Below are 17,530 nucleotides of genomic sequence, written 5' to 3'. Positions count from 1 at the left end.
TTTATTTTTTATGGTAAACTTACCCATGAGAGCATTTTCGTCGCCTTTCGTCTTTAAGGAATGAAAAATATTTCATTTAGTAGCCTGAAATGTAATCTCTAATTAATACTTTTATATAAAAAATCTTAATTTGAACGAAAATTAAGCTAAAAGTGAACAAAATTAAGCCAAATGTTCTGTGTTCACACAAAACTTTAAACCGCGATAACTCCTCGGAGAAAGCGAAACTCAAAAAAAATCTTTTTAATTGCTAACTCTACGCTGGATGAGCTTTTTAATGATTCCACTCACATTTCTCTACGATGAATATATCGATCGGCCAAAATTGTCTGAACAAAAAAAAACCCATTTGTGTATAGAGTTCCTCCCCCCCCCCCCCCACAAGTGGGGTCGGAACAATTAACTTGATGATTTTAATTATTTAATAATAATTTAGGCATAAATTATTATTAAATTGAGTATACTATCATAATGGAGAAGTTGAGTATTATCGTAATAGCTTTCGGTATAATGGCATTGGGTAAAATTGTCTTGACACCGATGATGAAATATCCCTTAACCAAGAGAAGAAAAAGTAATTATAGGCAATAAATTGTGCTGAATTGTGCTGCTTGTCTTATTCCTGTTTAGATTTAGTACCACCAGTAAAAATTTTGCGTTTCAGATATCAATAAATAGATCTGTGAACACTGAATCCAATTCCGTCAGATTTAAGTCAATTTCGTTTATTCTTTGCTGAATTCTGATTCCTACATAAACACCTCGGAGTGAGCTATTCGAAAGCCTCTTTGTAGCCTCTTTTGATTTTCCTCGATTTATACCATAAATGTAGCAATATGACCGCTTGTTTTGATTGTACTTTTTTACTGTTATTCAATTTATCTACTTCGCTGCCTTTCTCTGTATGATTTGGCAAAGATTGTTTTTCGATCAAATTACTTCTAAACACTACAACTGCGCTATTAAAACTGTTATCCGTAGGCACGTGGGGCCTTGTTTTCTTAACTTGTTTTTGCCTTGTCTGCGGGCTATTTCGAATGGGTGGCTTATTTTGGTTTACTGTATAAAACTGTTAACCGAATGACTGATTTTAAGTCAGTTCAGTGTTTTAGATAGACTTAAGGAAACGGAAGCTAGTTGTGTAAATTTGAATTAGACCTATTCCAACTCAAATATCAACGTTAAGTATTGACAGATATAAAAATTAAATCTTATGTGGAGAGAGTTTATTGGTTTGTTTTTAATTACGCTGTAGTTATGTAGAGCTCAAAATTTAAATGCCCTACTTTGAAATTATGGAAATAATTGTTGGTCCATAATGTTTTAACTGTAACCGTATAATTCATTTTATCGGTTGGACAAATATATTCATATAATCAACGAAAAGAAGATACTGGCAACATTTTTACCTTTCGATTTTTCCAAGTTGAAATGGCTGATAAAACCCGTGTGAGCATTGAACACATTGAAATAATTATTCCACATTCAGATTTTGTACCCGCTATCTTTCATCTCACACCAAAGGAAAACCTGATTGCTCCTCATAGAACTTTAATGCATTATACCAGATTAGGGAGATTATTCTAGCATTCATAATTTCAAGGTTTTCTCTTTCTCTGTCTGATCAAGGTGCCACGGGAATTTATCTTTGAACTTTTTTTTATCATTTTGATTCTAAACGTTCATGTAAAGTGGTGTGAGTCAATGCTAGGCTGTATTTCATGATGAATTTTTTTGAAAGTCAGAAGTTATTCAAGTTGAATGCTGGTTGTGTTTTCAAGTTGCGTCCGCATTTTGAATTATTCCATGGTGTTCATGATTCATAGTATTGTAGAACCATTTTCATTCAATTAATTTTGCATGTTTTCCCCTCCCATGGAGTTCTTACAGCCCTGTTTATTTTTAGAAATAACTCCCTTAAGGACAAAAAATTAATTTGCTTCTAATTCTTAATTGGTCAGACAGTGTCTGTGCTTTCAATGATAGTGTCTGTCTAAGGCTGCCGAGCCTATTTGTATTTAATTTTAACCAGCTAATTAAGTTCAAAAATTGTTGATCTTTCTATAGATGATGAGATTACGATTTTTAAATATTTTTGCTATATTTCAGTTGTCAAAAAATTTTAAATTGCTCCCCAAAATATTTGGTCGCGATCGTCTGTCACGTGATTTTTTTGTCTGATCGGTTTCTACCTTGAAGAATTTTTGCGATCAACGTTTTTTAAGAGCAATTCTGAGTTGCGCGTTTTACTCAAAAACTCAAAAAAGGTGCCACGTATAGTTTGGCGATTCACTCTAAATCATTTCAGTGGTCTGTGATAAACTTTCACTGCACATATGGAGCCCCTAGTAAGAAATATGAGCACTCCACTCCGTCAGCCACTTAATCACCTAACTATAACTAGTCTACATCCACACCTCTATCCGTCTACAGTTTCTCATCGGAAAAAAAACAAAGATTTGATCAAGTAAAAACCTAATTTAGTCGAAAAACAAAAATAAGATTCAGATTTCACTCCTGTCAAATTCTCAAATCAAATATCAAACTCTTAGGTCCTTCAAGAAGTAAAGGTTTATGAATATTCTTCTTAATGAACTCATATTAAATTTTTCTAGACATTGCATCTCAAATTGCGCTAAAAATTCTATCATTGGCCGACAACGCATCAACATGCGACAAAAAGTAATGCCGAGAAGACAAATTGAGCAACAATGTGTTATTAAATGTGTTATAAATCATGAAAAACTCTTTGACTTCTTGACTTGTGAGCCCATGGTCGTATTTGACATTCAGGAAGATAACAGATTAGAAAAAGTTACCATCCAAATACGAGAAACGTCAGTCTTTGATAGCATGAACCGGGAAAAGAAACAGAAAAATTCTGGACCAAGGAACATCCTTTTCTTGGAAGTATTATGATAGTAAATTCACCCCAACAAATCATATTTTGTTGTTAAATTTCGCACTTTTTGTTTCCCGAAAACAATATTTTTGTTTGGAACTATAAAAAGTTAGTTGCGTTTACATTCAAAAAGTAGCCTCATAGAAAAGCTCAACAGATTATAATCACTAATTGCCTTGTATTTTTCGGTAATTGGGAATGGCATGAATTGTTTTTAATTGCTATCAACCGAAGTTTAGCAATTATATTTGTCCTGTGGCCTTTTTTATGCAATTTTCTGCTTGATTGATTGTCTGATCCATTTGCTTTTCGACCTCAAAAACGGGATAATTAAGCGGAGCCCGGAAGGCCTTTATTGGCTGAGCAGCTCTCCTATAATCTTGCGCCTTACTAGTTTCTAAGTATGCAATTCACCAAAACTGTTTTGAGGAGAGAGTTTTAGGGTGTGAGGGCTGGTTCTTAATTTTTTAAAGTTTGAGCCCCCTCGGTTGAGGCCTCACCCAATACCAACCCTCCCAATACTCCCCTATCCACACTCATCCAGCCTGACAATTTGGACCCCTTCCCCTCTCGTCTTGTTCTCCCACAACCCTTCCCCAGGCAACTAAATATCAACACATTAAGCAAGATCCAAAAACTGAGTAAGTTTTCAAAAGTAATTGTTTTCTAAGCCAATGAAAGTGCATCCGAAATCTGATGGCGTATAATATTAATGAGAATCAGACAAGACAACAGAAAACGCAATTACGTAGAGAGCTCAAAAAACCACTAGTTTTTTGAAAAAATAAAATCAGTATCGAAGTTCAGAAGTGTTCATTGAATATTGAAACACCTTAACAGGTTCACTTGGTTTTTACTAGAAAGCAAGTGGGAGCCGTCATTAATGAGGCTACTACACAACTGAAAAAAGAAACAATAAACAAGGGGGCCAATTTCAAGAATTATTTTCAATTTCGTATAAAAAGCATTAACTATCGACCTCAAAACAATGTAAAAGTCAATGGATGGCAAACTTGATCTTCTTTCTGAAAATTGTACTATTGAAATCTTCTATCTGAATACTGATTTCTTTTTGTATGACATTTCAACCATTTACAACCATTTCTTAAATATTTAATGGCTTGTGAATGCGAAATGATCTTATTTAAATGAGTAATCTTCACAATAACGTAAAGAAGTTATTATTATTAACTCACTTAAAAAAGAGTTAGACTGAAGATTGCGACCTTAACATCAGCTTAATTGAGGAAATCCGCTAGAAATGAGTCCACTGTATCTGAAATACTCTTTTCAAGGGAAATATTATATAGGTTTGGTTTTAAAATGGAAATAAGTGACAATACATGAAATGACAACAATCAGGAGTAAAACTAAAAAAATACTCAACTTTTTTTGATAACATATAGTCAAAGTGATAATAATCATTCCCTATCCAGTGATTGATTCGAATGATAGCATGTATGCAGCATGAACGCATTTATTAGCTCTTTTAAGTTAGTGAAAAGGAAAACAGCAAACAAATTTCCCTTGGTGAAACAAAAAAATGCCTCCGAAGCAGCTTTGCAGAATTTTATGTTCGATATTACTCATTCTCATGATTCCTTTACATTTCTAGTGTTTTTGAAGTTATTCGTTGAGTTTGACTCATTGAATAGATAAAATATGTGATCTTAAAAAAAGATGGCGCTCTAATCTAGTCTAACTCCTTTCAATTGTAAAAGTTTCAACGGGACATGTAATAAAACCGCTATTGGGTCACAAATTTATTCAGAAGCCCCAATATATTTTCATTATTTTTAGGCACCATGTTTGGGGCAGCAATTATGCCAAACTTGTACTAAAACACTAACCACGGCTGACATGACCTCATTTTCACAAACTAGCTATAGAACGGCTTGTTTTGACCCCAATTTAATAAAAAGCTAAATTATTAAAAAGTCCGGTAGATTAATTTTTCTTGAACTCCTGACTGCAGTGTAGGCCAAATTGACCCTGCTTTAGATATTATCTTTTTTTTGCGACAGAAGTTGTGACATTGTCTATAAATTCGATGATTTAAATAAAGCTCATCCATGTTTTTTGATTTGAATATTCTGTTTGTCTTAGAAGCAAGCCTCGCCTGATGTTGATATTATAATTATAAACCGTAAATGTAAAGATAAATAACAGATTGTAACAGATTAATAAAACTTTCAAGCAATACTTACTTTGATACTGTGAGCTGCGATAGACATTCGAATCTACTTGCATTCACCGTCGTGATAATTCCTAAACTTATTATTTTTCTAACATCATGCACACAAGACTGAACATGCTATAATAATTAATTGTGCAATACTACGTAAACCAATACCAACCTCGTGTACAAGAGAGAACTCTTGGGCGTAGGCTAACATTTGCTGATAAGACGCCAATTTGAATGATGAAAGGATAAATTATCAGACAATCCGGCAGAACGATTTCCAGATCAGTTTGCTAAGTAATAGACGTTCGAATATCCATCTAATTATATTTTATGAATTCTCTCAGCAGAGTTTTGGCAGAAGCTGTCTGTCCAATTGTTGGCAGAGTTGAACAAAATGATCTAAAAACGGCTGATTTCATGGCAACTTTTTTCAACAAAAGCGAATTTAAAAAAAATTGACGGATCATTTTACCAGATTACTATGCGAGACAGTTGAAGCCAAAATAGCCCTCTAACTTTTCGTGAGCTCTAAAACTGCTTTAAATGAATTTATGATTATTATTTTTTATCTTATATTAGGAAAATAGCGAAATTTGTTTAAAAATTCCTAAAGTGAACGAAAAGTGAGCAATCTAAAAATTGAAAAATTAAAAAATTACTGTATAATTTATAGTGACACGCTCGAAGGGCTTTGTAATGCTACCACTCGTGTCTTTTTACGTCAAATATATCGAGGGGCCAAAGCTGACTGAACAAAAAACGAACCAGTTAAACATATAGTTCCTCCCCCCTTACTTGTATGTGGGGTCGGAACAAATACTGAATTATCTGCTGTTTTCAATTATGATTTTTGTTTACTTTCGATTTGAAACCTTGTGTCACCACTGAGAAATTGAGGAAATTGTCTTTGAATGTTTGCTGTCAATGTGAATAGCTGTACGATGCTACACAAAATGCGCTAGGCTGTTCTAGTCAATACTTCTCTGCGTTTTCCGCCTAAATTTGTAGCCTAATTTTTTGACATCCATTTTTTCAAATGCGTAAGCAATTATCAACATGCTTTTAGCCCAACTGCTTTATAAGCGTCATCAGTTATTGATCTAAGTAACAATTAAATTGTGCCGAGAGTGGATATTGCTTCAATATCCCCCCCCCCCCCCTCCCCCAAGAATTCGTTTTTCATCCGACGCGAATTCTCCTCCTTAGATTTAATTTATTAAAGGAAATTGATGACCTGGAGTCTGTCTGCAAAAAAGACGAACTGGAGTAATTTATGCATGAAGTTTTATAATTAGTCTGTGCATTATGGTAGCTTATAACAGATAGAGCTAATGGATTTTGTATGTTAATATGCCTGAATGTCATGGTCGCTCATTTGTCTATTAGGCGAAAGGGAATTTAAAGCAGTGCTTTTGTGCATTTTTACTTTGGTATTAGACTGGTTATTGTCTCTTCTTGATTGATATATTTTCCTTGTGGCTTTAAGTCTGTGCCTTGGGGCAATAGCCTGTCTGTCTTCAGTTATCTTTGAGCTGTCTTCTCAGATGTGCATGACGTATTTTGATTGGAGTTTGAAAGTCAAGTTGTTCAAAATAGGATTAGATCATCCTGGTTCTAAAACGGCCCTCTGAAGTGAAGTGGATGTCCGATTCGAATTTTGATGTATGAAATGTCTCTCATTTTTGATTTTAAACTTGTATCGGGTTTAAATTAACTAACGATAAGATATTTTTTCTGATTTATTCTGGTTCGGACCCCTCACCCCCTCTCCCGATCTAAATGGGCGTGAAGCTTTTATACGCCCCCATGCTGCCTTGCTGCTTTTTACATGATACACCATAGTTTTTAACTGCAAATAGATCGATTTCTTTGTTGATGGAGATTATCTTCAGAAATTAATTGTCTTGATAAGAGTTCACTCGAAAAAAGACTAATGTCATTTTTTTTTACCATTTTCTGATTGCATTAGCAAAAAAAAACAAAGCTTTTATGGCTTCTTGGTGCTCTCTGGAGCCTGTTGATGACGTAAATACTTTACCTGTTTAAGAAACAGGCACCCCAATCGAGATTGAGTGCAATTAATATGAAAAATTGTCCGGCAGTTGCCATATAGGATGTTTTGAAGTTGTTAAGGCCATGGTCATTTTTCGAAAACTCGGATGTTTGGTTTCATCGGGGAAAACAGCAAAATGTGAAACAAAAATGAAGAAAACTTTTCATTAATTTAGAACAGTCAGACCAACCATTTTATTTTAAACTGATCATTAGTAATAAAAATTATTAAGTGCTTTCAAACGAAGTTTGAAGCAATTATTGTCAACGTGTGTCTTTTTTCATGCAGTTTTTGCTTGAAGCTTTTGCGCTTTTGTTCTAGAAAATTCTTTGACTTCTTTAATGACTTTTGCACACTTCAGTTTTTCATTTGTGAGTGATCTAAGTTGCTCCTGTTCTGAAAATAAAGTCCGTTGATTAAAAGGATTGTGAGTGAATGGAAATCAAAGCCTATGTAGCTGAGTGGTTATGGTGTCAGCCTGCCAACCGGGAGAACCCCAGTGGGGAAGTTTTTTGCACCCATAAAATACTTCTAAGCTCCTCCCCTCAAAATTAAAGTGCCCCGCCTTTCCTTCGAGAGCACTTCATCCAATGTTAGTCGGTTTATGTTTGTGAATGGAAATCGAAGCCTATGTAGCTGAGTGGTTATGAATGGTAATCAAAGCTTGATGTGAGTGAATGGAAATCAAAGCCTATGTAGCTGAGTGGTTATGGTGTCAGCCTGCCAACCGGGAGAACCCAGTGGGGAAGTTTTTTGCACCCATAAAATATTTCTAAGCTTTTCCCCTCTAAATTAAAGTGCCTCCGTCTTTCCTTCGAGAGCAATTCATCCGACGTCAGTCGGTTTTATGCTTTCTGAACAAGAAAATGACAGAAGATTATGATTTCTCATTTTTTGTAGGCTTCTTTAGATTTTTGCACAATTTTAGAGATTTTACAACTTTAATTAGATCAATCCTAAATAGATGGTAGTTTGACCGCAAGCGTACAAGAACATTATTAAAAAGTAAAAAATAAATGTTTTCATGAAAAAACTTGATTTCTTTAAATGTCTTCATAGACTAAAGCTAAACTCAAAAACCGTGTCCATTTGTTAATAAGATAATTTGACTGGACTTTACTAACCCTAGCTAATATTGACAATTTGAGACAAGAACATCAGGTAACATAATTTGATGAAGAAAATGAAAAAGAAATTTTTTTGCTTAACTGCATCTGCTTTTTTTTTCCATGAAACTTAACTTTTAGTTCTATTTGAGGCTTCAAATTTCATATTTGACGCCATTTTAATTCAACGGCTGTAGTACAGCAGCTTGTTTTATGCTTTGTTTTGTGTAAGAAAAACAGTGCATACTATCAGAAAAATAGAAAATCTTCTGTTTGTCTTCCAAACAAAAATTTCTGTCAAATTTAAGATTCATGTCTGCTGGATTGGTTTAATTATAGTTTGAGTAGCCAATGATCGACTTGAACTTGACAACTTGAACTGCAATGGTATTCTGAGATCCAGAACGATTGCGGAAAAATTATTTGATCAAACAAACTTATTCATCTTTTTTAAACTTCTTAAATTAACCCTGAAGATCATTTTCTGTCTGTTATTTGTTTGCATGTTTCAGTGGGTTGCATAAAGGTTGCTTTCGCAGAATGTTTGCTAAAGCCTAAAAGTTATTACGATAATTTATTAGTAGTTTTGTCTCAGCTGTTTAAAGATTGTTTCGCAGAATGTTTGCTAAAGCTTAGAGGTTTTTACAATGCTTTTGTAGTTTTTGTTAGTAGTTTTTGTTAGATTTTGTTAGTTGTTTTTGTTTCAGCTGTTTAACTTAAAGTGCTCTATTGTTTTTGTTGAACATCAATTTTATGGGAGACACCTTTGTTTTTGGCGACTTGAATGACAATGAAAGTGATTTACACCTGAGAAAAATGATGCTAAAAGACTGTTTGGAAATTTTCAGCCGGATTTTTTGCAGCAAAGTATATCTCTCTGAATTTTCTATAAGCAAAGTAAATTGTGCAAAATTGATGGTATCAAACAGTTTATTGAAAATGAAAAGCGTTCTGGCTCTGAGAAAGAATTTACGCTATAGTCTTGAGCAATATTTGCGATTAATTGTCTTTGATGAACCTCTTTTTTGGAGAAACCGTTTTTTTTGAAGCAATTGACAATGCGTGTGGTTTACTTGTAAGAATACACGATTCTTACGTTTCTGAAGAAATCAGCTGTTTTTTTTGCTAAGGATTGACCTCGAAGTTTCTCTTCAAGAAAGCTTTTTTTCTGGTAATGAATTGTTTTTACCCTTCAAAAAATGTTTTTTGCAATCTTGAGTCTTTCTTTGGAGCATTTAATAATATGATTGGCAATCTAAGCTATGACCCGGGCCCATCGAGAACTCGTACATCACATTTTGTTGTACGACTTTTGCAGCTTGATTTTTGTTGCGCAAAAGAATACAGTTTGCAACAAATTGTCATATTTTTTTCTCGTAATATGCTTCAATCTTGTGACAGTGTGAGACAACACACGTCACGAATAAAATGCAATTGTAGAATTCTCAATCATCAAAAGCTATAGCTAGAAGCTGTCAAGCGAAGTTATCGATAAAACTTCCACAGGTACCTTCATAATGAAATTCAAGGCGGTCCCTAAAATGTCTCCTTTTGTCTCTGCATTATTCAGTTTGCGTGAATTGATTAACAGCTTTGTTTTGTCCACAATCACAATGACGTAAATTAAAGGTTATGATGATTGAAGGCGATTCAATTTATTTTTAAGTTTTTTTAAGGAATAGCTTACCGTTATTCCCAATATTTTTTAACTAATGAACTGTCTGAGGCTGAACATTCTGTGCGTTTTCCTTTATATTATTTCCTTTTGTAAACCTTCTGTTTTGGTTTTGATGTAAATGTGTTCTATTCGGTTCAAAGAAGCGTGGAAAGTTATTACCTCGCCTCAGTTTCTAGCTGAACTGAATATTGAATCTATATACGAACCATATATGGCAACATATAACCATAACTTGTTTAATTGCGTTGAAAGGTCAAATTGCTATATGAGTGACGTATAGGCGCTCAAATAATTCAAAAATGTCATCGGATTCTTGGATACCACATAGCAATCATATATGAAGCCATAGCAAGATGATGCAAGAAATTTGTATGTGATCTATAGTGAAACACAAGATCCTGTGAGAAGTTTCGTTGTGGCCTGTATGTAACCATATATGGTTCTTGGATATGGTTTGCAAGAAGGGCCAAACCGGGTCATTGAGCAGAAAGTCACCGTATAGAATATTAGCTGGTGTGTTTCAGCCGTTCGAGTATCAGAGCTTGAGTCTGATCCACTTCAAGCAGTACTTTGTGCTGTCGTGGGTTGTGCCCTGTGTGTTTGTCATTGTCTTCGATTCACTGACTCTTTGCTACTACGAGACTCTCGCTCTCGTCCGCACGCCACCCGCCGCATTGTAAGTACTGCAACTCAAATTTTTCAACTAAGGGTATAGGAGAAGGTGAATTTTCAGAGAGTCTTCAAGAATGGTGGTACGCCACAGTAGAGCCTTTCCCTGATTTCCGGCAGTTCATTCCTGGATAATGGTAACGTTTTAATTCAGCGCTGAATCATAGTATTTTTCAGTCTGTATTCATAATAAAAATTCATAATAAAAACGGAATGTCTGAATTTTTTTCTGAACAGTAAAGTTTTCATTTATTGGTTTATCACGGTCAACGTGTTGTTACATTCTGTGAATACTATGGACTGTCTATTTAACAGAATTAAAAATGGTACTTATATATACGCTTTTCGTGGCCTTTTCAAAACGTCAGCTGGGAGCCTTAAGTTGTCTTGAAATTAATTTAACGTTCAAGCGTTAGAGAGATGTTTGATGTGAGTTTTATTTGCATGATAATTTATAATAAAATTTATTTTCTAACAAGGATGCTCGTTAATGTGCGTTCGCACATAATGTTCCGACCCGAGCTCATCTACATTTTGGCTCAATTGTCAACCAAATGAAGCAAAAATAGATGTTTGAATTTAAACAATTGTTACACAACCTAACAACTAATTGAATTACACAATGCCTAAAGACTGCGAGAAAAAAAAACAAAATAGGCAAAAACAAAAATATCACGGCATAAACTCAATATCTAAATTTAAAAGCACCTAGTAACAACGGCAAAATGAAATCGCATAACACCTGAGCAACACAAATTTACTTTTTCATAACTACACAGCAGATGAGAATTTTCCTTAATGAGATTAGGTAATCAGTCGAAAAACAGAAGAAATAATGAGGCGAAATTCAAAAATCAATCAACATTTTTAATCCAAATAAATTCAAAAGTCTTGAGATGTCATTAGCTTTTAAGGAAATAATTCTTGATAAATTAACTAAAGTCATTACGAAACTAATAGGACCTGTCTTTGGTCAGAATAAGCCATTCAAATGGACTAATCATGCAGAAAATCTCATTGGGTATTATCTGAATACTATGTATTTTTATTTCAATTGTTATATACACTAATTCAGCTAAAATTATACTGAAGAATTAAATGAGTTGGATTCTGTCACATTTGAAAAGCTTTGGGATCTGTTATTCAGCGAATATGTTAAAAGAAAAAAAACACAAAAACACCACTCACAAACTTTTTATGGAAATGCATATTGTCCAACTAACAAAACTTCAGTTACGACATAATATCAGCAAACACGTTAATTTTTGAATTACAACGAATTGGATAAGTTACCAAGTTGACGAAGAGAACAACAAACTTTGAAAAATTGAAAAAAATTGAAAACGTATAATATCAAAAACTTTTGGACCATTGGCTTATAATTGACTGCATTGAGTAACATCAGTCGATCAATCTTTCAATTCCAATTTAGAAGCTTGTGAGACCGGTAAGGATATACGGCTACTTAAAGAGTAAAAAAACAGTCAAAAACTGCAAATTCAAAAAAAAATGAGCGAGAAAAGCGTCGAAGCCATTAAAAAATGAACATTTCAGGAGGAAACTCTATCTTTTCAATTAATTTTTGAACAGCAGTGGGATTATTTTTTTTAACAATATGAATTATAGAGTCCAAAAAATGAACATGTTTATTAAAACGACGAAATTTTTGAGAAAACCCGTAATATCAACGCCATCAAATTCCATAGCTTTCAATTGAAGCCAATAAGTACGCTAAGTTATGCTTCGATGGGAAAACAAGGAAGTTTGTCATTCAAAACTTAGGATATTACACTATGTCATTTACTATGAAAGCAACAACAAATACAGGCAAAAACCAAAAATTCAATAGAAAAGTGCAAAAAGAAAGTGTCGAAGCCATTTAAACCATACGCTTTTCTCTGAAAACTTTACCTATTCATTAAACGTCTTCTGTAAGTAAATAGGAATAATCAATATTAGGATATTGTGATAAGATTTCAAAAGACACCAAAAATACAAAAGAATTTTCCCAAAAAAATATTAAAACTCGTGGCATCGAAGTCGTAAAACCAATACTTAGTAGAAAAAATCGCTAACGGAAAAAAACTAAAATTTTTGGTGGCAATAGAAAAGATGGGGGTTCTGTCAATACTTAGACTGACTTACAGTTCACGAAAAGAAGTTTATGATCGGGTAATATTCAAAGTTTTTCGAAAAGTATTTTTTTAATTCTGAAAAGCCATTAGCTGTGCACTCAAAGCACAAGAATGGTTGAACTAAAACTCATAGGGACGCCTATTGAAATTAGTCACTGAGTCTATGCCATAGGACTCCAACAATGTAGTAAAATCTCAGAAACAAAAACAAAATTTTATTAAAAATTATGAAAACTCAGAGTCGAAGTAAGAAAAAAACAAGAGTGATTCCTTGAAAACGAATTTGTTCTTCATTGGGGATTTTTTAACTGTAAATGTGTTTTGTCATTAACGGAAACTCGATATGAAAAGTGACCAGTCTCTAAGTGACAAAGAAAACAAAAAAAAATTTATAGTTTTCTAAAAAAGAAAAGCTCTCAAATTGAATTCGACAAACAACAAAAAACCCATATGAGCATATAGTTCCTCTCCCCTACCCCAACCAGTGGGGTCGAAACAATTAATGCTTTAATGAAATTGAGATATAAGAGTTGACGAAAAATCGTTAGTGGAGTCGAGAAAGCCAATCATTAACGGTTTCGCTCTTCAAAAAGTGACCACTGACTGACTAGATAGGTTCATTTTGAGCTGCTCTTTACTGCATGTTTGGAGATGTTGCGCGGATAATCTAAAGCTAAACACTCAAGAATCCAACGACTGCTAAATTAAAAAAAAACAATGTTAACAAAAAATGTTGCCTCTCTTATTTTCAGGAGACATTCATTTTGGAGTACTTTGTATTTTAGATTCAAATTATGTCGTGAGTTAAATATTTCTATTTGAGGAAAGCTTTTAGAGAACATGCTAGCCAGCTCTTGGGTTTAAAAAAAAATGAACAATTGATGGTCGTTATTTAGTATGTGCAATCATCAAAATGAACTCCTTACTAAGGCTCAATTTTGTATCAAAGTAAAAAAAATTGATAGTTGATATTGCTGTAAATCCTAAGTCAATTTTTCCCCGAAAAGTGTCTGTTTTAATTAATCTAGATAGTTCTAGTCTCTAACATAAAACGTCCTCAATCACAACTAAGAACTCTTTTCTTTTAGACTGAGTTTGAAAGACTGTCCGAAATTTATTTTACTAGAGTTGCTTTCTTCTAAACTGATAACTTTTCTTTTCAAAATATTTGCTATACCTTTGAACAAGTGTTCAGATGATGATCTGCGACCACAACTTTCCATAATATTTAGTCTGCTTCCTGATTGGACAAAAATTAAATGGATAAAAATTAAAAATTCCTGATTGGACAAAAATCGTTTGCAGCTGAATGAAGAGTTTTAGCATTTCATTAGCAACCTGCTAAACAATTTATTAGCTCAAACGAAAAATAACTTTCCCAGAGCATTAGGGTTGAGACTTTCCAAGTTGCCTATTTTAGGTGGTTTGTTTTTCTATCTGGCACCCTTTTATTATTAATTTTTTGCCTTTTCAGATGCCTATTTTCAAGAACTCAATGTAAATTCTGGAACTTAACAAAGATTGATTAAAAAGAAAGTTCTCAATTTTCATCAATGGATTTATTTTTTTGGCTTGATCACAATGGATAATTTTTATCTGCACATAAACTAACCTTAGTTTTTTCTTTGTCAACAATAATTATAAAATGCTAATGGGTTTCAAATTGTAACAATATATCCTGCGGGTTATCTTTGCTTCAATTTTTGCATTTTTGTGTACCAAAACGTCTTTCAAATTTATTATATTGATTTTTTTTGCTTGGCATACCTATCTGCAATTGAGCGACCGTTACCCAATTACAGTCTGTAAACTGTAACATTTTGTCTTAAGTAAATATGACATATTTTCTGTCGACAATTTGGGCTCAGATCAAACTTGGGTCAATCAGATCAAACAGTCCAAAATAGTTATGGGCCTGAACAAATGGTCCCAACTCAGGCATGGAACCAATTAACTGTTAGCGTTTTGAGCCCAAAAATCCAAAAAATAAAATCAAGTTAAAACTTTTTGCGTTGTTTATAAAAAATCGTCAAATTAAAGAACAACACATTGTTCAGTAATCGCAATCAGGACTCAAAGTTGTCTTTGAAGAGTTCTGGCTGCAGTTTTTGGCGATACTTTGGGGCTTTTATCAGTACAATTAGTTTGTTGGGACGCTTTTTAGAGTTAACACTCTTTATTTAACCTCTATGCGGAAGAATCGGAAGACTCATTCATAGCGATACCAAAAACTAGGCATAGGCCAGAGCAAACAAACCTACAAATGGGTATGGGCCAGACAAAACGGGCCGTTGGAACGGTATAGACTAACAAAACTGAAATTAGGGTATGAAACAGACCAATCAAAACGGTTTCAGGTATGGAGCAGGCCGAAATGGGTAAGAGCCAGAGCGAACAGAGCCATATTTTGTATAAGACCGTGTGCGGCGCGTCCAAGAATTTGTCCGAACTATGAGCTTTGTCGCACCTGACCAACTCTCATCTGCAACCCATGTTCCTCTAGCCCATATTTGTCTGGTGTCGACGATCTTATCTCGGGCCGTTTAAATACTAACTCTAGTTTGTTCACTGTTCAATACTTTAAAATCTCTTTTTCAATAAATTTCGATGTACAAAAATTATCAGAACCTCTTTTTTTGGATTTTCAAATGAAAATTGCTCGAGTGCATTTTAGTGCAAAAATCGCGTTACTGACAAACAAAGATCGGGTCCCCAACCCCAAGGCAGGTTAGGCCTGATGAACTTGGGTTGCGGAGATGCAGTTCGGTGCAACCAAAACCTTAATCTGGAGAAACATTTCCCCATACCCATACATTTGTAAGAAATGCGGTGAAATATATTTTTTTACAGATTCCCCGCATTTCTTACAAAATTTAACCACATTCACCGCATTTCTTAACAAAAATTCACCCAAAAACCTCGACCCGGGTAGATCTGTTCGGTCGGGTCAATACCCAAACTTCAGTCCGTTTGGTCTAGCCCCAACCCGGAACTTTTCCGCTAGCGCCCCCCCCCCCTCCAGTAAATTAGGCACCCCCATTTGTATATGTTACCATAGTTAACTGAGCTCTGGTTTGAAATGAATACGTGCATAATAATAACGAACTGCATATAATGTAAACATCCATCAAAAACTTGTTCTTGTTGCATTTTTTTGAAATTACTGGCTTTGTAAAGGGGTCTACTACTTTGGTTTTCCTGAAAAATGATGCAAATGTGTCTGTTGATGTATTGTAATAGGTAGGTAATCATGATCATAAGTAACTTTTCCAGAAGGGAGCAAAACATTAATATTTGGAAGAGTGCCTAAATTTCGGCTATATGAAACTGGGGGGGGGGCTAGCGGAAAAGATGCCCCTACCCTTATTTTGGTCTGTTAAATCTGGCCCATGCTTAAGTTGCTGTATCGCAACACAAATTTACTTTTTCATAACTACACAGCAGATGAGAATTTTCCTTAATGAGATTAGGTAATCAGTCGAAAAACAGAAGAAATAATGAGGCGAACTCCAAAAATCAATCAACATTTTTAATCCAAATAAATTCAAAAGTCTGAGATGTCATTAGCTTTTAAGGAAATAATTCTTGATAAATTAACTAAAAAGTCATTGCGAAACTAATAGGACCTGTCTTTGGTCAGAATAAGCCATTCAATTGGACTAATCATGCAGAAAATCTCATTGGGTATTATCTGAATACTATGTATTTTTATTTCAATTGTTATAAACACTTACTCAGCTAAAATTATACTGAAGAATTAAATGAGTTCGGTTCTGTCACATTTGAAAAGCTTTGGGATCTGTTATTCAGCGAATATGTCAAAAGGAAAAAAACACAAAAACACCACTCACAAACTTTTTATGAAAATGCATATTGTCCAACTAACAAAACTTCAGTTACGACATAATATCAGCAAACACGTTATTTTTTGAATTACAACAAATTGGTTTAAACCTCTCTATGATGAGAATAAGTTACAAGTTGACGAAGAGAACAACAAACTTGGAAAAATTGAAAAAAATGAAAACGTATAATATCAAAAACTTTTGGACCATTGGCTATAAATTGACTGCATTGAGTAACATCAGTCAATCAATCTTTCAATTCCAAATTAGAAGCTTGTGAGACCGGTAAGGATATACGGCTACTTAAAGAGTAAAAGAAAACAGTCAAAAACTGCAAATTCAAAAAAAAAATGAGCGAGAAAAGCGTCGAAGCTATTAAAAAATGAACATTTCAGGAAAAAACCCTCTGTTCAACTAATTTTTGAACAGCAATGGGATTATTTTTTTTAACAATATGAATTACAGAGTCCAAAAAATGAACATGTTTATTAAAACGACGAACTTTTTGAGAAAACCCGTAATATCAACGCCATCAAATTCCATAGCTTTCAATTGAAGCCAATAAGTACGCTAAGTTATGCTTCGATGGGAAAACAAGGAAGTTTGTCATTCAAAACTTAGGATATTACACTATGTCATTTACTATGAAAGCAACAACAAATACAGGCAAAAACCAAAAATTCAATAGAAAAGTGCAAAAAGAAAGTGTCGAAGCCATTTAAACCATACGCTTTTCTCTGAAAACTTTACCTATTCATTAAACGTCTTCTCTAAGTAAATAGGAATAATCAATATTAGGATATTGTGATAAGATTTCAAAAGGCACCAAAAATACAAAAGAATTTTCCCAAAAAAATATTAAAACTCGTGGCATCGAAGTCGTAAAACCAATACTTAGTAGAAAAAACCGCTAACGGAAAAAAAACTAAAATTTTTGGTGGCAATAGAAAAGATGGG

General features: G+C 34.0%; 2 protein-coding genes across 3 annotated transcripts in view; both read left to right on the top strand.

Moving 5' to 3' along the window:
* The window catches only part of LOC142336458 (sodium-dependent serotonin transporter-like), a 526,993-nt gene that overhangs the window by 97,357 nt on the left and 412,106 nt on the right, over positions 1-17,530 (top strand). The window lies entirely within an intron of this gene.
* LOC142336455 (uncharacterized) overlaps positions 1-17,530 on the top strand; it is a 101,840-nt gene that overhangs the window by 26,282 nt on the left and 58,028 nt on the right. For both annotated transcript variants that reach the window (XM_075385300.1, XM_075385301.1), the window contains exon 4: positions 10,449-10,600. In XM_075385300.1, the coding sequence (XP_075241415.1) occupies positions 10,449-10,600 (152 nt within the window). The remainder of the gene's footprint in view (positions 1-10,448; positions 10,601-17,530) is intronic.

This window comes from Convolutriloba macropyga, chromosome 3 (genome assembly GCF_964194025.1).
Source record: "Convolutriloba macropyga chromosome 3, txConMacr16.3, whole genome shotgun sequence".
NCBI lineage: Eukaryota > Metazoa > Xenacoelomorpha > Acoela > Convolutidae > Convolutriloba > Convolutriloba macropyga.
This window is presented reverse-complemented; position numbering and strand designations above follow the sequence as displayed.